This window comes from Hirundo rustica, chromosome 11 (genome assembly GCF_015227805.2).
Source record: "Hirundo rustica isolate bHirRus1 chromosome 11, bHirRus1.pri.v3, whole genome shotgun sequence".
Taxonomy (NCBI): Eukaryota; Metazoa; Chordata; class Aves; order Passeriformes; family Hirundinidae; genus Hirundo; species Hirundo rustica.
Window position 1 is genome coordinate 1,408,418 of NC_053460.1, and position 22,498 is coordinate 1,430,915.

At 52.9% G+C, this 22,498-nt stretch overlaps 3 protein-coding genes across 3 annotated transcripts in view; 2 read left to right on the forward strand and 1 right to left on the reverse strand.

Annotated features, from left to right (window-relative positions):
- Positions 1–1,608: 1,608 nt before the first annotated feature.
- PABPN1L (PABPN1 like, cytoplasmic) lies at positions 1,609–6,380 on the forward strand. Its single transcript, XM_040075253.2, has 8 exons — positions 1,609–1,689; positions 2,521–2,695; positions 2,822–2,930; positions 3,366–3,430; positions 3,809–3,915; positions 3,991–4,078; positions 4,196–4,338; positions 4,688–6,380. The coding sequence occupies exons 1-8, from the start codon at positions 1,670–1,672 to the stop codon at positions 4,725–4,727; spliced, it is 747 nt and encodes a 248-aa protein (XP_039931187.1). The 5' UTR covers positions 1,609–1,669; the 3' UTR covers positions 4,728–6,380.
- A 622-nt stretch (positions 6,381–7,002) lies between these two features.
- TRAPPC2L (trafficking protein particle complex subunit 2L) lies at positions 7,003–9,749 on the reverse strand. Its single transcript, XM_040075274.1, has 5 exons — positions 9,672–9,749; positions 8,646–8,818; positions 8,131–8,218; positions 7,942–8,021; positions 7,003–7,172 (listed from the first exon to the last, which is right to left on the reverse strand). Exons 1-5 carry the CDS (start codon positions 9,702–9,704, stop codon positions 7,127–7,129), a joined length of 420 nt encoding a protein of 139 aa, XP_039931208.1. The 5' UTR covers positions 9,705–9,749; the 3' UTR covers positions 7,003–7,126.
- GALNS (galactosamine (N-acetyl)-6-sulfatase) overlaps positions 9,691–22,498 on the forward strand; it is a 43,251-nt gene continuing 30,443 nt past the window's right edge. The window contains 10 exon segments of the mRNA XM_040075273.1: positions 9,691–9,770; positions 9,772–9,928; positions 12,209–12,332; positions 13,514–13,588; positions 14,580–14,682; positions 16,833–16,976; positions 17,837–17,903; positions 18,008–18,135; positions 18,861–19,000; positions 20,160–20,263. Coding sequence (XP_039931207.1) covers positions 9,691–9,770; positions 9,772–9,928; positions 12,209–12,332; positions 13,514–13,588; positions 14,580–14,682; positions 16,833–16,976; positions 17,837–17,903; positions 18,008–18,135; positions 18,861–19,000; positions 20,160–20,263 — 1,122 coding nt within the window.

The window sequence follows — 22,498 nt, forward strand, 5'->3', positions numbered from 1 at the left end:
CCCCCCCTTTGTGCTGCGGGGAGGCCGGAGCGGCGGCGGGGGCCGCAGTGATGCTCCGGGCGCTCCCCCGGGGGTTTGCTCCGAAATGACGTTGTTGGGGGGTGCGGGGGGCCAGGGGACCTGTGCCACCGGCCGTGCCCCTTTGGTGGCTTCGTGGCACCCCGGAGGTGGCAGCGGACGAGCGGCGCGGGGCTGGCACAGCCTGGCCGGGGCTGTGGGGCACCGTGGGGACACGGGGTGCCGCATCAGGTCCCCGTGGCTGCTCACAGCTCCCGGGTTTCCTGCTCCCATCGCGGCCGGGCCAGGCGGGCGGCGCTGGGGACACGGGGACAGCGTGCCCCGGGTGCCCGTGGGGAGGCAGAGCCCGGGGCGCTGGGTGCTGGCTGTGGCACCGAGCTGGGGAGGCGGCAGGAGGGACGTGGCTCTCTGGTGCCAACCACGGCACCGGGGTCCCCTCTCCAGCCCCTTCCTCGCGTTCCCAACCCAAAATCCCAGCTGAAACCAAAGTGTCACATCCCGGCGAGGCTGGAGCGGGGGGTCCCACACCTGCCTGGCTTTTGCTCCAGCGCTGCCAGAGCCCCCCGAACTCCCCCCGCAGCATCTCCTCCTCCTCTTCCTCCTCCTCCTCTTCCTCCTCCTCCGGGGGCTGCTGGGGTCCCCCCCTCCTCCTCGGGGTGCCTCTCTGGATCCCAGTGGGTCATCCCTGGGGCCAGGATGGCGCCGTGTTCCCAGGCACTGTGATGGGCGTGTCCCCCCGGCGGTGGCAGCCCTGGGGGCTCCTCCGATGTCCCCGAACGCCACGGCCCCGGCAGGGAGGTGATGCCCGCGTCCCCCCTCCCTCCGTGCGGGGCTGAGCCCTGCCCTCGTTGCCCTGCCAGCCCTGGGATGGGGACACCGGGGCACGGGGGGCCCCGAGGGGCTGGAAAGCAGAGCCCCCCGCCAGGGCCGGGCGTGGGCTGTGGGGCCAGCCCAGAGAGATGACGCGGTAGGACTTTCCCTCGGCATGCTGTCCCCCCCTTGCTGTTCCCCGCTTTCTCTAAGTGTACTGTATGTTTGACCTGTGAAAGATGTAAACTTTATGATTCAGGTTATGTCTGTTCTTAACTCTGTATCTGTGTAATAAAGACAATTTAATATCAACCGGAGGCTCCGTAGCCTGGGCTTGTGCCGGGTGCCCTCGTCCCCCGCTCCTGGCAGCGCTTTGCACTCTGTGCCCCCAGTCCTGGCTTGGGGGGTTCATTACGACCCTGGGGTCGCTCGCTGCAAAGGAGGGGTGTCCGTGGCAGGGGGAACTCAGGTGCGTCCCCATGGCACTCAAAGGGACGTGTCCCCCCTGCTCCCGCTATGCTGCCAGCTGGCTGCAGCCCCCGGCCCCACCAGCGGGGTCGGTGCACTGGGCGGGGCAGAGGGGCGGAGGGACAGAGGGGCGGAGGGACAGAGGGGCGGAGGGGTGGAGGGAGGGGTGCCGCGCCCACGCGTTATCAGCCGCAGCTGAAGGTCGCAGCCGGGTCTCGAACCCGCGGCCCCCGGAGATCGCTGCGGGGAGGGCCTGGCGCGCGCCCCGCCCCGATTGGCCGCTGACGTGTGAAAAGTGGCGCGCGGGCGCGAGCCCCGCTCGTGGTGGCGGGAGAGCCGCACGTGGTCGCCGCTCGCGCGGGTCGCGCGCAGCATGTTCGGGGCCCGGGCCAGGTGCGTGCGGGGCCGCGGAGCGGAGCGGGCACGGACCGGACCGGCTCGGCCTGGCCTCGGAGCGGGCACGGACCGGACCGGACCGGCACGGCCTGGCCTCGGAGCGGGCACGGACCGGACCGGACCGGCTCGGCCTCGGAGCGGGCACGGACCGGACCGGCACGGCCTGGCCTCGGAGCGGGCACGGACCGGGACCGGACCGGCTCGGCCTCGGAGCGGGCACGGACCGGGACCGGACCGGCTCGGCCTCGGAGCGGGCACGGACCGGACCGGCACGGCTCGGCCTCGGAGCGGGCACGGACCGGACCGGCTCGGCCTCGGAGCGGGCACGGACCGGACCGGCTCGGCCTCGGAACGGGCACGGCAGCCCCGGCTGCAGCGGAGCCGGCTTTCGGCTCCCGGCTGGGAGAGCTCGTTCTCTTGGGTGGGAGGGCGTGTCCCTCCGTGAGCCCCTCGGGGCTTGGGAGGGTGCGGCTCTGCCTTCGCTGCTCTGGGAGGCAGAACCGCCTCTTAGCAGGCTGACCGCTCTGCTGGTGGCCGGCTCCTGCTTCTTTCCTTTCCCTCCCCGCCTGCCCTGTGCCCTGGCGGTTTGTTTCCACTTTCAGGCAGTTGCTTTCGGGTCCTCTCTGCAGCCCCCACGAGCTGGGAACCGACTCGGTACGAACTGAAGGTTTTTTTTCAGTCGTGCTTTGCAGTTCTGGGGTTTTGCTGCACAGAGAACCAGCTGCGTTAGTGTTACCTCTTCGTGCTTTTGCCTGGCTGAGGTGGTGCTTTAGCTGGTACGTTAAATGGCTGTTGGTTCAATGCCCTTTTGCCCCTTGTCCCGCCCAGTCCTCTCTTCCTGGACACTTCAGAGATCTGGTGGCAGGACCCACCGTCCCCGCAAGCGGAGGCAGCGTCCTGGGACGTGACGGAGGTGGCAGCTGTGTGCAAGGCAGCAGATGAGGGCTCAGAGCCGAGCCCCCAGGAGGGGAACAGCGCGGAGGAGCAGGATGTTCAGGACCCGGTGAGTGCCTGCCTGGATGGGGAACCAAGCTTTCCCTGGTGCCCAAAGGAAATGGGGAAATTTTTTACACCTGGGGCTTCCCTGCTCTGTGTGCGCTGCTCGTGCAATTCTTGGTTTGGGGTTCAGGAGCTGGAAGCCATCAAAGCCAAGCTGCGGGAAATAGAGAAGGAGGATGAGAGGTTGAAGGAGTTGCAGCTGGAGGCTGAGAACCACCTGTTCATGAGCTCAGAAGCAGGTATGGGCTGTCCCTGGGTGCTGCTGTCCCTCCCCAGGGACACCTCTGGGGCACAGGGTGACAATTGGAGCCGGAGTGTTTGGCTCTGCTTCTCTGGGCACCTGGGACCGGACACGAAAGGTGGCTGAGGGGGGTCCAAGCCTGGTGTGGTGTTAATGCACGTTCTGTCAGCTCTTACCTCCTGCCCAGATGTCGTAAATTAATTTAATTGCATTTAATTGGATCAAGTAATTGAGTTTAGCACCAACAGCCCCAGCAGAGGAGTCACTGTGAAAAGGGGCAAGGGGGTGGAGGAGGAGGCAGCAGTGTGAGGATTTGGATACCCCTGGCTGTGACCTGGGGTCTGAGGAGCTTTGCCGTGTGTCAGCTCAGGGCTGGCTGTGCTGAGGACAGACACATGTCCCTCTGTCCGTGACAAATCCCTCCTCTCCACAGCTCTCTTCCCTCTGACAACCAAGGAGAAGATGGAGGTTGACCAGCGTTCCATCTACGTGGGCAATGTAAGTGGGAGCCCGTCCCAGCGCTCTGTGCCCGCCTGGGTTTGTGAGGGGGGCTCATCTGCCCCCATCCTGAGTGCTTCTGCTCTGCCCAGCCCGGCAGTGTGGCTCGTTATCTGCCACTTGCACCTCGTCAGCTCCCCAAAACCCCCCTGGAAGCTGTGGCTGGTGTGGAGTTGCCCGTTCCTTCAAAGCAGGGCAGGTTTTGTCTCTTGGGTTTGTGCTCCAGGTGGGAGCGCTCAGCTGGGAGGGTGCCCTGACCCTCAGGAGAGGCTGAGCTGTGCTGCGGAGGTGTGACTGGGGCCAGCGGGGCCCTTTGCCTGCCCTGGTGGGGTGTGGGTCCCACAGCCAGGAGCTGAGGCTTGGGGCTGTCCTTGCCAGGTGGATTACGGCGGCACGGCGGAGGAGCTGGAGTCTCACTTCAACAGCTGTGGGCAGATCAACCGCGTCACCATCCTCTGTGACAAGTTCTCGGGCCACCCCAAAGGGTCAGTGCTGCGTGCAGGGAGGGCTGGGGGTCTCCAGGGGGTCCCCGGGGCTCTGCTCACACCGTTCCCTCACAGCTATGCCTACATTGAGTTCGAGGAGCAGAGCTCTGTGAAGGCTGCGGTGGAGCTGGACGAGAGCGTGTTCAGGGGCCGTGTCATCAAGGTGAGAGCTGGGGGAGTCCCTTGAGGGGCTGCTCCCCCCGTTCCCAGCCCTGCCTGCCTGGGGCTGTGCCAAATCCCAGCTCCGACAGAGCTCCCACGGCCCCGCCCCACCCTCCAGGTGCTGCCCAAGAGGACCAACATGCCCGGCATCAGCAGCACCGACCGCGGCGGCTACCGGGGCTGCTTCCACACCCGGGGAGGGCTGAGCCGCTGGGGAGGCTACTACGGGCAGCACCCCAGGGTGCGGGGAAGGACCTACAGGTGAGTCTGGGGGCGTGGGAGGTTCCTCAGGTGTGGAGGAGCCAGGATGGGGGTTCTCTGCTCCTCTGTCTCAGCTTTGCCCTTCCCAGCCTGGCGTTGGCTGGGAGGATGGAGGAGGGCTCTGGCGGGAAGGAATGTCTGGAAACTTGGAGCTGTCGCCTTGTCCAGGCAGGAATTTGGGGATTGGTGGGTGGGCATTGAACTCCCAGTTGCAGAGCTGTGCCTGGCTTTGGGGTTCCCCTGTTTTTGGGGGTGTGGGTGTGCAGGAGGGGGGTTCCCAGCCCTTGGAAAGGTGAAGGATCAGGAGCGATGCCCCTGTGCTCAGGATGTTGGTTTTGTTCCTGTTTAGGGGTCGGCCAAGGCTGCTGCCTTGGTATTTTCCATACTAGAGAAGACCGGACTGCCTGGCAATGCCGATGGGATTGGAGAGATCTAAAAATATGCCTACCCAAGCCAAAAACCAGATTAATTTTAAAAATGCCATCTGCCCGGCCGTGAGGATTACCGGTGAGCCCTGTGCTGGGCTGCAGGAGGGAGGATGGGATGTGCTCCATCCTGCCAGCATCCCAGGAGAGCTCAGCCCACCTCAGCTCTGCCCAGGGCATTGCGTTTGCACGGAGAACAGGCTCGTTCCAGAGAACACTGTCCTGGCAAGGGAAGAGCTCTCCCAGACCATCAAGTCTCCTCCCTATCCCATGGAAAAGGGCTGTCCTGGAGGGCTTGGTTTGGCTCCTGGCTGGCTGGCTGCTCTCCATGCCACTGCTTGGCCATGAACCTCCCTCAGCTCTTCCTACAGCAGCTGGATGCTCCCTTCTCTTTTTCTGAGATCCTAAAGACTGTTTCCTTTCCCAAATCAGTGGAGAAAGTTTGGGGTTGCAGCTCCAGATCTGCTTGCTGGGGAGCTTTTCCTTCATCAGCCCTGTGGATGTGACCTTGCTCTTGGGAAGCCTGAAGCATCCCTTCTTTCTCTGGAAGTCTCTCTATCTCTGTGGTACTTAAACAAGACCTGGGTGTCACAAAACCCTTCCTTTTTTTTTATTTTGGGTGTCAGCAAACTCCTCTTCCCTCCCTCCTGCTTTTATTCCAAGCTCCAGGGGTCAAAGGGAGCTGGCAACTCCTCATTTGACTTTAATTTCTTGCAGTAGCAGTGTTACCAAATCACCTCCACTGGTGCAAATTTGGCCTTGTCTCCCTCTTTATTCCCATCACTGTTCCTGCTCTGGAGTCACATTTGGGGATGGTGTGAGCCCTGCAGGAAGCTCAGGACCAGAGAGCACCAAAGGGGCTGGGTACCAGGGAAGAAGGCTCCTGGCTCTTCCCTTTCCTGCTGATTTTGTGTTCATGAGCTCTGAAGCCACGTGTTTTTAAAGGAAAAACTTTGTGTCAGAAGAGGCAGGCTGGGAACCCCGGCAGACAGCATTCCTGGGGGAAGTTCTGCATGGAAATGAGTTTTATTATGTAATTCTCCCACTAAACTTTTGGGATCCTTGATTAGGATTTCTCTAACCCAGATGCAATTGACTCCTAAAGCAGCTTTTCACAGCTCACGGGCATTGCCAGGCTAAAAACCCCACTGATTTTGGTTTTTTCTCCTTTAAGATCTCTAGATTTTTTTTAAAACCTTGGGGCCTTAACTCTTCATGTTGTGTTGATATTGTCCTCAGAGCTGCTGAGACTGACCTTGATTTGAGCCACCCTTAGGCTTAGACTATGAACCAGCTTTTTCTAGGGCTTCTGTTTGATAGAATTAGAAATTTTTGAGGCTTATTTTTTAATAAAAAAAAACCTACTTAGGGGTGTTTGGACTCTCTTGTGGAAGAGGCAACACTGAGCTGCTGTCTCTGCGTGTGAAAACAGCCAAGTTTTTTAGATGAAAATGTTTGTGGATAGCAGTGCACAGCTGTGCCCTTTGGAGATGGTGGGAGAGGCTTGAACCTCCCATGATATTCCAGGTGGTTGCTGATAAAATGTACTTAAGTTCTGTTTGAGAAAGTATTTGTAACTGTTACTTATTTTTAAAATAAATGATCCTGCTGTGTGAACTTGGTGTGCAGCTCTGGCTTTCTCCAGGCTCCTGGGGGATGATCCCCTAGGGCTGGGCAGATCTGTTATTTTGGGCTGGTTTCTGTGGTTTTTAACTGATTATAGAGGTGTGTGTGCCTGCTCCTGCTTGCCTCTCCTCTGCTGAACCAGGAGCGATGGAGCTTGGGAGGCTTTTCCAGTGCAATCTGTGCTTTGTTCCATGGAAATACCTGCTGCTGATTTGGGAGTCTGCAGTTAGAACAGCAGGGAGCTGCAGGAGAGGAGATGCTAATGGGGATTAATTTGGGATGAGGCAGGCAGCTGTGCAATCCTGGTGGTTTAATCTGTGGCTGGATTGGGTGGATTTATTCCAGCTGCTCTGCCTGGGCTGGGAATCAACTGTGGAATGTGTCTGGATGAGGTGCGAAGTGGCAACAGCAAAACTGAGTGACCAAGAAATCAGCCCAGGCAGGGAAACTCCTACAAAAGGGTTGGAAGGGAGCTTGGAGCAGCCTGGGACAGTGGAAGGTGTTCCCTGCCCATGGAATGGGATGGCTTTTTTAATGTCCCTTCCCACCCAAACCATCCCGTGACTCTGTGAGCGGTGGTTTCTGTTTGCTCGAGTACAAATGCAGGCAAACCTTGCAGGTGTTGGGTTTAATTTTGCACAGAATAGATTTAAGTTATTACACAGAATGGAATATTTACAGCACTGCAGGCAGGCTCCTGCACACAGGGAATGTTTCCCAGGGGGGTGGGAAGGGGTTCAGCACACCTGCATCATCATGGAGTTCACCATAGTATCAAAAGCCCTGAGAGGGAAATAAATGCAGGTTATTAAAGGAGGCAGCTCATTCTGCACAGGTTTTGTAACAAAACCACTTTCTCACCCTGCCTCTGCCTGGCGTGGCCTAAGCTGGACACAGGGTTTTACTCTTTACAGCACAGGTTGTTGAAGGATTCATTACTTTAATTAAGCTGAGGTAAGGACAGGTCTTATCCTGTCTGTTGCCCTGTCTCTGCAAAGCTGTTCTTGCCTAGGCCATGGAAACTCCCAATTTATTAGAATTCCCTGGGAGGGAATTAATTAATAATTAATTTAATTAATGGGAACGAGGGACACTGACCCTCACAGGTGAGGAATTCCATGTCCTGAATGTTTGTTCCTACCCAAGGATAAATCCCAGCCAAGGGCTCTTGTTCACTCTTTATCCTGTTCTACTTTTTAATATTCACATTCAAATGCTCTACAATTTAATATCCACAGTTACTAAATTTGCAAAAGACCTCTAAGACCATCCAACTATTGCTTACCTCTAATTTCAGGTAATTTTTTTCTCAAAAAAAAACCCCCATTTTCTTGACTTCATGTTTGTAACCCCGGTTCTGAGGTAGGAGTGAGAGTTCAGCAGAACTTTTTACTACACCATCAGTTTTTTGTGAGTAGGAACAGCCCAAAACCAACATCAATGTTCTCCTTAAGGCACTTAGAGCCACAGGGTTGATCCTGTGGCAACAGAGGGGCCCTGAAAATTCCAGAAAGGTGTCAAAGAGACAGATCCATGTGGACAACGCACTCACCTGGAATGGATCCTGTCCCCGGGGTTGTAGAAAGGGTTACACATGATGTCTGTGTAGGAATTGTGCAGCTTTCGGAACATCTAGAAAGGGAGTGGAGGTGAATTCATGGATTTTTTTTTGTTTCTCAGCACTTCTTGAGGGGCAGGAAGGAGCAGACCCAGCGAGGTGGCTCTGCTTTGGTGCACTCACGCTGCGGATCTCGTTGTCCCTCAGGGCTGTGTTGGAGGAATCCACCACCATGACAAACTTCACCTTGGAGTTGGTCACGTAGCCGTACCTGGGCAGGGGTTAAGGATTTGCTTCTCACACAGCAGGACCTGGCACAGCCACTAATCCAGGCTGGAATGTGCCCGAAGGGACAAACTGAGAGGAAACACGAGGGGCACACACGGAGCTGGGACAGCACTCAGGGAAGGGCTGAAGCTGTGTCAGGCAGGTTTAAGTTGGAGATCAGGAAAGGTTCTTCCCCCAGAGGGTGCTGGGCACTGCCCAGGCTCCCCAGGAAATGGGCATGGCCCTGAGGCTGCCAGAGCTCCAGCAGAGTTTGGAAAATGCTCTCAGGGATGCCCAGGATGGGATTGTTGGGGGGTCTGTGCATGGCTGGGGTTGGACTGATGATCCCTTCCATCAGGATCTTCTGTGATTAAGTATTCTGTGGTTAAACTAACCCCACGATGGCCTGGCCAAAGGAGTGACAAAGATACACCTTGTAGTCCTCAGTGGGGTAGAGGAGCCCCAGGTAGAGCTCCCTCTGGTCCACCAGGGCTTTGCCCATGGCTGAGATCTTCTCATCCACCACGTCCAGGGAGGTGTGCACGGTGTAGTGGAACTTCAGCTCGTTCTCCGTGGGGACGCTCCGGATGTACAGGGGGTAATTCTGGGAGCAGAGCAAACCACACCAGCTGGGATCTGCTGCTGTCAGAGCTCTTTAACCCTTGATGTTCCCAGCACAGCCCCTCTCCATGCTGCAGCACCTCTGGAGCACAGCTGTTCCCGTGGCAGAACCATCTGCCCAGACACCGCACAAGGCTCAGGTCTCTCTGCTCTCCTGTCCTGGCAGAGCCTGTGCCCGTCTGTTCCAAGGAAAACCCTTCTGTCCCAGCAGCAGGACAGCCCGGAGCACCCTCACACTGTGCCTGTGCTGGCTGCTCCAGTTCTGCTCCTGCCCAGCCTGTTTCACCGCAGTGTCTGCCCCACTGCCCCTGTGTCTGCCCTGTTCTGCTTCCCTCACCCCTGTCCCACAGCCTGAGATCCTGCCCATTCCCCTCTCCCCTGCCCCACAGCCCCAGGACTGCCCACACCCCAAAACCAGAGCACCTCTCCCTACACCCTTCCCCAGACCCCACTGATCCCCTGTTCTCCCCAACCCCACAACCTGAGGCCCAGCCCCTCTCCCCTCACCCTTCCCCAGACCCCACTGCTCCCCTGTTCTCCCCAACCCTACAGCCTGAGGCCAAGCCCCTCTCCCCTCACCCTTCCCCAGACCCCACTGCCCCCCCGTTTCCCTCAACCCCACAAACCCGAAATCCTGCCCATTCCCCTCCTCCGTACCCCACAACGCCAGTCCCGCTCAAACCCCAAAACCCCACCCTCTTTCCCCTCACCCTTCCCCAGGCCCCACTGACCCGCTGTTCCCCACAACCTGAGGCCTCTATGCCCTGCTCAGACCTCGCCGCTCCACCCGGCCCCACCCAGGCCGCATGTCCCCGCTGTCCCCGCTGTCCCCGCACCTCCTTGGCGATCACGGCGATGCACACCGCCATCTTGGCCCCGCCCCGCCGGGTCACGTGCGGGGCGCGCGGGGCGGTCACGTGCGGGGCCCGGTCACGTGCGGGGCGCGGTCACGTGGCGCGCGGGCCCGGTTGCCATGGCGAGCGCGGCGCTGAGGCCGCTGCGGCTGTGCTGGGCCCTGGGCCCGCTGTGCCTCTGCTGCGCCCTGCGCCCCGCCGCCGCCGCCACCAACATCCTCCTCCTCCTCATGGACGACGTGAGTGGGGCACCGGAGTGGGGGAGGTCCCGGCGGCTGCGGGGGTGGTGTCGCCCCGCGCGGGTGTGAGGGGTCTGGAGCGTCGCCATGATGGTGGTGATGAGGAGGATGATGAGGCACTGCGGGAGCCGGGCACGGTCCAGCTGGAGAGGGGAAGGCTCAGAGGGGATCCCGTCAATCCACAGAAATGTTTCCATGGGGTGTCAGAGAACGGTGCCAGGCTGTTCCCAGAGGTGTCCAGCGACAGGATGAGGGAGCAATGGCCACGAACCAAACCACGAGAATTCCCTCTCAAAGTGAGGAAGAGCTTCTTCCCACGGAGGGTGGCAGAGCCCCGGCACAGTGCCCAGGGAGGGTGTGGGATCTCCTGTCTGGAGCCATTCCAAGCCCACCTGGATGTGTCCCTCTGTCACCCGCTCCAGGTGTCCCTGCTTTGGGCTGGATGATCCCAGAGCTCCCTTCCAGTACTAATGATGGTTGGTCACAAGGAAGGGGTTGGTGGCTTCCTGAAAAACTAAGCAAGAAGAAAAGTAATTCTGCTCCTTTTGGCTCTCTGAACTGGGAAGAAAAAAAAAAAGGGCAATAAATTATTAAAGAGCAGAAATAATCACAGATTTATTTCTAACTCAAAATCTTTTCAATTTTGCACCCTTGGCTGTGTGGATAAGGAATTATATTCATTTCCAACGCATTCAGGTCGCTGCCATCTATCCCGTTTGCTTCTCTCCTAATAATTTCCTGTCCCCTTCCAGGTGTGTTTGTGGTGGAAATGTGTTTGTTGCTGTTTGAAGCTACTCAAGGGTGGTCAAACCCTTCCCTGTTTGCCAGCTCATCCTGCCCCTTGTTCCCATGGTGTTCCTGCCTTCCTGAGCTGGATAATTCCCTGCTTTTCCAGCCAGCTGAGCCTCTGGAAAGGGGCTGCCCAGGGAGGTCTGGGGTCCCCACCCCTGGAGGCGTGCAGGGAAGGACTGGAGGTGGCTCTCAGTGCTCTGGGCTGGGGACAAGGTGGGGCCTGGGCACAGCTTGGACTTGGAGTATTTTCCAGCCTCAGTGATCCTGTGATCTCAGTTTTCCAGTCAGGAGTATTTCCCCCTCCCAAGCTGGAATTTGTCATTTTCTGGAGGAAAGCTCTCTGGGACAGGGATTTTCCCACTCTGGAAGTGCTGCTACGGCACGAGGCTCCTGTCTGCAGCTTGTGTGAACTATTGATTTATTTAATATGTTCACTAAAAATACATCTCCCTGGGGTTTTTTTTCCCTTGATCCTCTGGGACTCTGGAATTAGAGCAACGTGAGATTCTTTTTGCCTTTCTTCCTTGATGGTAAAGAAAAACCAAGAAGCTGGGGGTGGATCCATTTAAATTCCTCATCCCACTGTCAGAGGGAACCATTTAATTGCTGCTTCAGTCAGAAACCGTCTCTGCAGCTCTGCAATGATTTTCTTTTCCAAATCGATGGTTTCCTGTGGCTCTGGATGCATCCCGCCCTGTGCATCCGTGGCTCACCTGACACACACCTGGATCAAAGGAGCCTCTTGCCTTTTCTAAAGCACAACAGAATCCCCAGCACCTGTGGTGCCTCGTTAAGGTGCTCCCTTCTAGAACCTTCTGCCTGAAGCTTTTCCCAGGAATGGTTTTCAGCAGTGAACGCGGACACCCTGATGGGAATTTTATGGTTCTCCTGGTGTGTGACCCCTCGGAATTAGGAGGAAGAAGGGGGTGAAGCCACAGTCCTAAGATGAGCACAGTCACTTGTGATGCCTCTGGCAGATTCCTCTGCCTTTTAAAACTTCCTGGCTTTTCCTGCAGTGCTGCTTTTGAGTTCAGGCCTTTTCCTTGTGTTTCCAGCATCCCCTGTCCAGGGATAGATCCCGAGGCTGAGGTGGAGTCCACAGACAGCAGGGCAGGGACTGAAGGCTCAGACGTGGCAGCTGCACAGCCCTGAGTAAATCATGTGTAACTTCCTCTTCCTCCTTGCTCTGGGTGTGCCTCAGGCCTCTGAGTGAGTGAAAGCACTGTGCTTCTTCCAAGGGCTTTAATTCCTGTTAATAAGTCATTTAATCCTGCGTGTGCCTCAATTTCCCACCCACCAGGGGAAAGTGTGAGAGTTCCCTGCTCCCCAGGGCTGGCAGAGATCATTTTTGTCACACCTGAGAGGTGCTGAGCCGGGAGATGAGCGCTGTGAAAAATGATAAACCAAGGGACACGGTGGAAGTGTTGTGTGGGCCCAAAAACATGGTTGTGGGAAGGGACTTTGACATTTGGTGTGTTCCTTTTACAGATGGGCTGGGGGGATTTGGGAGCTTTCGGAGAGCCTTCTAAGGAAACCCCTAACCTAGACCAGATGGCTGCAGAAGGGATGCTTTTCCTGGATTTTTATACTGCCAGCCCCCTCTGCTCTCCCTGTAAGTAAACTGCAGTTTGGGCCATGTGAGCATGAGAAACGTTCTCCCCTCTGAGGAGTTTGGGGTGTTTGCCAGCCTCTGACATGGACTAGCAACCAAACCAGTGACTGCCCTCAGGCCAGAGACTGGATTTGCTGCTCTGATCTTGCATTTTGCTCCCTTTTTTATTTGTGTTTGGATTGGAAACCCGACAGTTTTCAGTTTGTACAAAGCACTGGTTTAGTGCTCAGTCCAGCTAAAGGATTTTTATACCATTTCAGTTCAGCATTCCAGCCCCAGACTTTGCATTTTTTTCATCTTTCTCATTTTGAGTTAAACAAAGCAGGATCTGAACTGTTGCTGGACATATTTGGTCTGATTCTGTTGGCTCTGGTGAGACTTTCATGCAAGGAAAGGCAGCAGTTTGTGTCCTGCTTTTGACCCTGGTGTCTTACAAGGCTCTTGGGACAGGCACAAGAGATAAAAGGAACGTTTGGGTCTGGGAGAGGCAGATATTTTCCTCCTTGTTCTTTTTTCTGTGAGGTGGTTTCTCTTTTTGCTTTCTTTTTTTCCCCTCAAACCTGATTAGCTGCCAAGAACTCAAGCAAAAATGAAGGAATGGGAGCTTTTTATTTGGGCTCTCATTTAGGATAGCACTTTGCCAGTGTGTTGATGATGTCCTTGCTCAGAAAAGGCATTTAAAATATGCTGAAATCCTGCTAATCCAGTGGTGGCACTGCATATGCTTGAAGTTAAACATCTGTTTAAAATATTCCCTGCAGTCAGGACTTGGCTTTTATTGTCAAAGCTGGACAGCTCTTTCTTTGTATTTCATGATTTTGTTCAGTCAAGCTCGAAAGCTTCGCCTTGAGCATCTAATCAGTTTGTGCTAGGATTTCCTCTTAAATACATGATAAATATATATGTAACTGAGATGGAAGGGTTGCTCCATTGACTGTTCAAAGGAATGACTCCTCAGTGTGGCTGATTTAATAAAGGAGCCAAACTTCAGCTGGCATAACTCAAATGATGCATCAGAGCTGATTCTCTCCGTGGTTTGTGGGAGAGTGTGAGTGATTTGGTGGCTGGCTGTGACAAGAGGACACTGACACGCTCCAGTCAGTGTGCTGGCCTCATCCTCCTACAATAACCTGAATATTAAGCAGAGAATGGATTTAAAGAAACGTTTGTGTTGTTTGCAGCAAGGGCAGCGCTGCTGACGGGCCGGCTCCCGGTCAGGAATGGCTTTTACACCACAAATGGCCACGCCAGGAACGGTAGGAGCCTCACTCCTCATCTCCCTTCCTCTCCTGGTTTCCCTCTGTGCCCTGTAGGAAGTTTCTCTTTGGACAAAGGGGATCTTCCCCGTGGATGTTCCAGGGTGCCACCAAACCCCGTTAAGTGCTGGTAATAAGTGTGAATTTTATTGCTTCCTCCTCATCGAGCAGGAAACCTTCTCAAGTTAAGGATAAACCAGGCTGCTTGATCCATTTGTTTCTGCTGGCTGGAAAATGTTTTCTCTGGGCAGGGGAACTGGGGTCTGGTGAAGGAAAATCAGGTTGGGGGTGTTAATACCCAGAGGGGAGAACTGGCTGCTCACAGGTTTGTTCAGCAGGCAGATTTCTCCCCATTTTTAGAGCACTTTTCCATCCTGCGGTGCTTCCAGGAAAGATCTCTGGGTTGATTTGTGTCCCAGGGTGACAAATGCCACGTGCTGGGACATGGCTGGGCAGGAATCAGCAGCCAGGGCTTGATTCCCAGAGCCGAGTCACACCTGAGAGCCTCGGGGGCTGAGAGTGACTCTTCATTTCTTTCAGAATCACAGAATGAATTAGGTTGGGAAAAAAAAATCCTTTGGGATTATCAAGGCCAACCTGTAATATATCAGCTCTTGCAGTCTGGGCACCTTTATTGGTTATTTGAGTTAGGAAAAAGCTGCCTTCATTTTAGAAAACACAAAGCAAATTCACAACACAGACCACCCCTAAAGCACCTGATTTTCTGTGCCATCTCCCTTTCAGGGCTCTCACCTCCACTCTGGGCTGGCAGCTCCCTTTATTAATTTTATTATTTGCCCTCTTGCACAAGTGGGTGGAAGTCTCCCTTTGGTCTCCCTGGGTCAGTTTATTCTCTCCATCCCATGGGAGGACTTCCAAGGAATGGCATTGCTGGGGCTCCAAACTAATTGCTGTTTCTGATCCGGTACGTGAGGTGTTTGCTGTAATGTTCTGAAGGGTCAGAAAGGTGTTTTTGATTTGTTTTCCACAGCGTACACACCACAGGATATAGTAGGAGGAATCCCAGATTCTGAATTACTGCTTCCAGAGCTCCTGAAGAAAGCTGGTTACACCAATAAGATCATTGGCAAATGGTAAATTTATTTGGAGCTCTCTTGGTTTGAGATTTTACTCTGTGTGTGTTGGGAAAGAGCAGCAGAAAAAACAATTACCGGAAAAAAAAACCCAAAAAACCAACAAGCTGTTTTGAAGCTGAAATGTCTAACTTTGGAAAGTGTGATGGATATTCCTCCTGCTGGGATCAATTCCTGAGTGTTCCCATTACAAATACTTCATACAAAGAGTTGATGAGGTTTTATGTGTGTATTTGTATTTACAAACTCCTCAACTCTGCTTTTATCCACACCTCACACCACTCATTTAATCAGAAAACACCAAGATTATTCTATCGGAATTTGCCTTGAGCACCTCGTGGTTTTTATCTTTGACTCTTGCTACATGTTGGGTTTTTATTAATAAACTAAGTTCCTGTGGAAAGTATCAGGAATTTCTTTATCAGTTTCATTAAGAGGTTCGAGAAGGGTGGGTTTGAATTGTGGTTGGATTCATCTGCTGGAATCAGGGAAGAAAGCAAAGCACCCTAAGCCAGTGAATTATTTATCAGCACAAATCCAAGCAGGAGAGGGGCCCTGAAGGATCAGCTCAGTGGGCTGGGTGCAATCAGCTGCAGTTCAGTGCTAATAAATGGAAATTCATACACCCAGGGAAAAGGAATAAACAAGGCAAATGCAGATTGGTGCCAGTTCTTTGGGAGAAAAGGCAAATCTGGAAGGACCTGCAGCTGTTAGCAGGAATAGGACTAAGCAGGAATGTGCAGGGCATTATTGTGAATCCAAAAACTCCTCCTGGCCATGGCTGGGAGTGATAGCTGCTCCCTGGAAAGGTGTAAAGAAATGCAAGGTAAAAAACTGGAGTCTCATCCTGGCCTCCCAGAGGTTTCCCAGCAGAAAATTTTCTTATTGGTTCATCATCCCATCTAAAAACTTTCCAGGGTGTCCTGTGACAGTAAATTCCACGGTTCAATTATAAGTTTGCAAGTCAAGTGTTTTCCACAAACAGTGTGGAATTTGTTGTGTTTCATTAAATCTCAGTATTTTTGTGCTGTAAGATGCAGAGACCGATCTGGATCACAGTCATTGTTTAATTGCTCTGTAACTTCTTTTAGGGCTTTCTTAGAATAAGATGTTTTTCCATCTTCCCTGTTGTAGAGACAGGCAGGAATAACTTTGTCTTCCCACATCTACGAACGGGGAGAGGGTGGAATCCTGCAGGTCAGACCTGCAGAGGCAGTTAGATCATCAAGCTGTAATCATAGCTGAAGTGAGGATTGTTTCTGTAATAACTCAGTTTGGAGCAGCTCAGAGTAACTCCAAGGATCATTTTCCTCCAGGGAATGCATTTTATGCCCTTTTATGTTCAGAAGGTGCAGAGGGGGATGGCACAGAGTGGACAGGGGGCAGCTCCAGGCTCGTGAGGGGAGGATGAAATGATTAAATAAACACTGAGCTGCCAAGATCCTCTTTAGGGAGAGAGAGATGGGAATTCACTGTCTTCAAGGTGCTATAAATGCAGGAAACGTAGAATGTGCAATACAAAACCTGGAGATTAGAGAGGAGCTTCATCTGGAAATTAAGGATGGAGGCTTTCCAAGCTGCGCAGTAGAGAGGAGCTGTCATCAGGAGTAGCTAAACGTGTTTTATGTCCACATGTGCACACAAAAACCTCATTTCATTTCCATTCAGGTCTCTTTGTACCATTTTGGCAGCGTGAACGCTCCATAAAGGGGATGAGGATGGAATGGTGCATTTCATGAGCTGCCTTGTGTTTTTACTGCTCAGTGGGATAAAAGGGACTTGTCATAGGTCAGAATCCTCAAGTAAAACGTCATGTGCATCTCTGCAGTGGTTTGGGGCAGTGTAGTCCGTCAGTGCTGACCATCAGACAGCATGGGAGAAGACACCAGTGGAAGGAAAAAATGGAAAACAGTGATTGGAGAGTAAATAAAATGGAATATAAGTGAGCACTGGGGTGAGTCTGCATGGCTGTGCTTGCAACAAGTGTGAGAGAGCTCAAGACACTGCTCTGGACTCATTTATGTGACTGAAATGCTTTGAGTTGTGATTTCCTAGGCAGAGGCCGTGTTCTTGCATGCTGTTCTGATGAGCTGAGGGTTTTGCTGCTTTGCAGCGCAGTTTCAGCTCCCGTCTGTTGCTGTTGTTGCCAGGCACCTGGGGCACCGGCCGCAGTTCCACCCGCTGAAGCACGGCTTCCACGAGTGGTTCGGGTCCCCAAACTGCCACTTCGGGCCCTACGACAACAGGGAGCGCCCCAACATCCCCGTGTACAGGGACTGGGAGATGGTTGGCAGGTAAGCCAGCTCCCTGCCCGGCTCTGGGGTTCTCTGGGCTCTCCCTGCTGGCATTATGCACCTGCATGGGCCTTAGGGTTCCTTCCGACCCAGGCCGTTCTGCGATTCCGTCATTCCGTGCTTGGTAAGGATCCGACACCGTGACCAGCCTGGAGGTGTCATGTGGATGGTGCAGGGATGTGGGGCTGCTCTCCCAGAGCTGTTTGCTCATCCCTGGCACCCTCCAGGCTTCCTGTGAGCATTTCACTCGGCTCTTGGGAGCTGCTCCCATTCTGTACTGAAAGAGCTCTTTGTTCCTTCTCTTCCTGTTTGGAATAACATTTTGTGTGTTTGCATAACTCCCTTCCCTGCTCCCAGTCTGCAGTCTGGGCCCTTCTTGTCCATTCATTTTTCACTCTGGTGTTGTCTCATTTCACTGCTGTTTCTCCCTTGAGCACACAGACCCTTCTTTGCTTTACTGGTGGCTGAAGCTCCCTCTGAAATAATGTTTCCAAAGCAGCCCAAGTTCTGCTTCCAGCATTTCTGTGTCTCGCTGAAAGCTGTTGTGTACTTCTGAAATTGTATTCACATTTCAACCAGCTCTTTATGAATCACCATGAGATTTTTGAAGCATTTTGCCCCTTACAGCAAAAGGCCAGTCCCTCAGGGTTGTCCAAAACTTGAAGTCATTAATTTGGATCAAGCTGTGTCGCCACTCTCTCCCATAAGAGCAATTATGGTGACATATTTTTAATATCTGAAGAGAGTTTGCTGAGTGTTAACTGCGACCTGTTCGTCAGCTCCTTGCACAGGGGAAAAAAATCCTTTTTTGTGATGTTTATTCCTTAGGATCGATTTTTTCCCTCTCCTTTTCTCTTAAGATACTACGAAGATTTCAAAATTGATCTGAAGACAGGTGAAGCCAACTTGACTCAGCTCTACCTGCAGGTACTATTTTAGTGCTGCCTTCGAAGCCAAGGTGACTTTATGCCTTTTTTTTTTGGAGAAACTTTGACGGCAGAGGATAAATTCATTTTTGTTGTTGTTTACAGGAAGCTCTGGATTTTATTAGCAAGCAGCAGGCCAGCCAGAAACCATTCTTTTTATACTGGGCAATTGATGCTACCCACGCTCCTGTTTATGCCTCCAAACAGTTCCTGGGCACGAGTCAGAGGGGGCTGTAAGTTGTGCTTTTGGGGATGTTGGTTTTGGGGTGGCTTTATTGAACGCCTCCTGCAGCTGGAGCAGCCAAGCTGAGCAGTGGTTGGTAGATCCGAGGGGATGGATCGCTCCTCAAGCCTGTGTGCTGAAATGCATTATTTGCTTGGATTGTTCTTTCATCATTTGGTTTTAGTGTGAGGTGAAGCTCACGTGACCCCAGGGGGAGGAGAGGGGCTCGAAGCTCCTTTGCCACTTGTGTGAGGAATGAAATGCTGCCTGTGGCACAGATGATTTTTTAGAAGGCTTCTTGTATGATTAGTGCCTGTGTTAAAAGCCTATAAATCAGACCAGCAAATAGAAAAGAGCTCCTAAAAATGCAGTTTGGAGGAGGCAAAGAGCTCTGTAGACACTGGGAGTGTTGCTTCAAAGAGTTTCTAACCATAAGGAATTCCACATTATTACTTCCCAGTCTGTGGCAAGGTGGGTTTGCCTCTGCTTGTGAATTTTATGGCTGAATTTCTCTGTCCAAGAGTGGCTCACACCTGAGCAAACCCTGACCCTCAATACCCCTGAGGGGCTGCTCTCTGCAGGCCAGAGACACCAAAGTTTGCAGTGGCAGCAGAAAAACTGATGCATGAGAAGGGTTTCTGCAGCACAGGTACAAATTAAATCCACTGAACACGTTGTGCTGACCCTTTTTTTTTTGTGCTGCTTTGAGCGTTTTGCATCTCCTTTTTGCCTCAGGTATGGAGATGCCGTGCGGGAAATCGATGACAGCGTTGGGAAAATCCTGAAGCACCTCCAGCAGCTGGGGATCAGTGAGAACACCTTTGTGTTCTTCACCTCTGATAACGGGGCTGCTCTCATTTCAGCTCCCAAACAAGGTGAGGCTCAGCTGAACAAACCTGGCTTTGGGAAAACAAGGCTTAAATCTCCCCCTCTCTGAGGAGAAAAAAGCCCTGTGTATGGGGCCTGTGTTACGAGTTAGGAGAAGCCTCAAAAGACAGAGTATTTATGTTTGGAATAATTTATGTGCATCGCTTCTGGTCACTGTTGGAGGAGATGTCCTTGGCCAAATGGAATTTTTCCTGCCCCAGTGTTGCTGTTACCTGTGTATTTGCACTGTCAGGCAGGGAATATTCAGTGATTTATCGAGAACCCGGCTCAGTAACTTAGCAGGGTGTTTACTCTCCATCTGCCAAATGCATATTTCAGCCTTCTGAGCAATTAGAGAGAGTTCAAGAGTCCCTCATTCTTTAGCTCTCATGAAAAATATCAAGAAGAGAAAGGATTTTTGTTACCTAACAGATTTTCTTTTGTTTAAGTGATGGTTTCTCTGAAACAAATCACTGCAAATTGATTTTAGAACCTGCTCTCTTCTCTTTGGAGCCAGGCTTGGCTTGTGGTTATTGAACCACAGAGCAGGGAGTAACCCGAGTTCTGATTTCAGCTCAGCCTCTGGCTTTGACTTTGTGTGACCTGGAATCAGTTATGAGACCTCCCTGGTTGTTCCTTGGCCAGCTGAGCTCCAAGGTTGGGTTAAAATTCCAGATATTCCTGCAAAGCCCTGGCCATCCCTGAGAGTGACCATTCAGGGAATGCAGGATTATTTTCCTCACTCTTATACTTTCATCTAATACTGTTCTGGTACTTAAAATCATTATGGAAAAATGCTGGTTTTGCCTAAAAGTGTCAGATTTCCTCTGGTTACAGACCGCAGTTAACACCCTTTTTGTTTGTTTGGCGTTTGTTTCTAATTTGGTTGTTCACAGCAAGGTATGTTTGACTGTCACTTTCTCCCTGTGCTGAAAAGACACTCCTAAAATTTCATCACAAATGGATATTGAAAAAAAAAAAACCAAAACACAACACAACAAGCAAGGAAATAATGAAAAAATCCCCAACTCTGGCCGTGTTGTTTGAAGAAGCACCCATGCAGAAATGAGAACTCATTTCAAACCAGCCAGAGTGACAGCGTCCTTTCGAAATGCCGGTGTTTTGTGAGGTTTTAAGGCCACAATTCTGCTTCTTTTCTGTCCCTAGGAGGAAGCAATGGGCCTTTCCTGTGTGGCAAACAAACCACCTTCGAGGGTGGCATGAGGGAGCCGGCCATCGCCTGGTGGCCCGGCCACATCCCTGCAGGAGGGGTGAGTCTCTGCCTTGGGCGGTTCTCAGCAGCGCTGGGGGCACTGCAGGGAGCGGAGAGCTCCTTGCTGGGCTCCTTGCTGGGCTCCTTGCTGGGCTCAGGGGGCTTTGCTTCACCCTTTCCCCCAGGTCCAGGTGTTTGTGTGAATAAGGAGCTGCCGCCGCCTGAGACATTTTAATGCGGATTTGCGTTTGGAGGGTCCGTGCTCAGCTTTGCCGTGAGCACTCAGGGTCTGCTCTTGTCCTCCTGCTCTTTTTAAACCCTTTACTCTTTACACCTCGATATTTCTCAGGTGTTGGAACAAATTGGAGCGTAAGGAGCAGGAGTTTGTCCCCCACGCTCCCCGTGCCCTGAGGTACCGAGTGGTTTGACCCTCGTGTCTCTCGCTTTGGCGCTCGATGGAAGTTCCACTCAGGGAGCTTTAGCCACCACGTTACTGCTCTGTGCTGCCCGGGCACAAATGCAGATATGATCACTTCCAAACAACCCCCCGGTGGCACTGCCAGCCCCCCTTGTCCCAGCTCTCATTACAGAAGGATGCAATCAATCCTGCTGCAGGATCCCAGGGACAGCACAGCCCCCTCCCCCTGGTGAGCATCTCTGAGCCCTGCAGAGAGCGAGCCTTCATTAGCTGGGCACCGTGCTCCAGCCTGCAAACCGGTCATAAATAAAACATCGGTGGAAGTCGCATTCCGTCGGGGTGCTTTAATTGAGGCAGGCTAATGATAATTTATCATTTGCATTTAGGAGGGACCGTGAGGCAGCTCAGATCTGCAGCTGAGGGCGGGAGGGTGGTTTGGTTTCATTATTTTTCGAGAGTTCACCAAACCTACCAAGGATGGTTTATTATTTTTCTAATTTGAAATGAAAACAGTCTTTTTGTTTAAATTTAAACATTTCCATAAAGCCTTTGCAAGCCAAGTACAACAGCCCTGGGCTAGCAAAGGAGAACATGAAACTGCAGCTGAGTGTTTTGTTTGCTGGGTCCAAACTAAATAATGTGCTAAAAGTAAACATGCATTATAAATGGGGACAAGAAAATGCCCAAATTTAAAAATTCTTTCCATTGTAGTAACTCTGAGGATAATTAAGAACAGGAGGAGAGAGGAATCCTTGTGCTTGCTTCTTTTCTGCCTGGCTGGGACCCCTCTCCCAGGTAGTTTTTGGGAGCTGCTCCTTGAATTCCTGGGAGGAGTCATTGCTGTGCAGAGCTGTGTGTGCAGGGTGGGCTGGACAGCTGAGCTGTGCCTGGAGCTCCCAGATTTTGGGATGCACCCAAAAATCCCTCCTCCACCGTGCCAGTATCACCCTCAAGCAGGTGCTGAACTTCAAATCCTCGTTATGTGCTGCTGCTGCTGCTCAGTAACTGTGATAGAAACTCACCTGTGTTTTCTGCTTGTGTTCTTGCCTTCGAGGCTCCAGCACTGCTCCCTCAGCAGCCCTGACCACAGGTGAGAGACTTGTGTCCACCTCTACATCTTTGGCTTCTTTTTTCTGTACCTTGCTTGTAGCTTCACCATCCTCTGGATGAGTTTAAACTGCTCAGTCCCAGTCCTGGGCACTCCAAAGTCGCTGTAGAATGTGGGAAATCTGCTTCAAAGTGGCTCGTTGCTCCTTCTTTTCAAGAGTTGAAGGAAACAAAGGCTTGGGAGATCTGAACTTCAGCACAAAGCTGAAGGCTCAAATCCTCCCTGTGCTGGGTTTGCTCCCAGGGCAGTGGTTGTTTCTTTCAATTTGAGGAGCAAGGGAAGGGCCAGGAGCTGTTTCAGGTGGAACAACTGCAGCCAGGAAAGGAGAGTTTGTGTCTCTGGCCAGTGAAGTCCAGTTATTGTGTGGAAAGCTCCATCTGTTGATGGAGTCCTCACTGCAGCCTTCCAGTGCCTTGGGAAGAGGAGGGAAAGGGACTTTTTATATGGGCAGAGAGTGCCAGGACAAGGGGGAATGGCCTCCTGCTGGCAGCGGGCAGGGATGGAGGGGATATTGGGAAGGAATTCCTCCCTGTGAGGGTGACAGACCCTGGCACAGGGTTCCCAGAGAAGCTGTGGCTGCCCCTGGATCCCTGGCAGTGTCTAAGGATGGGGCTTGGAGCAGCCTGGGGCAGTGGAAGGTGTCCTTTCCCACGGCAGGAGGTGGAACTGGATGAGCTTTGTGGTCCCTTCCAACCCAAACCATTCCATGATCCTACCTGGCAGTTTGTTAATAATTTTATCGACACCAAAGGCTGGAGGGGTTTAGT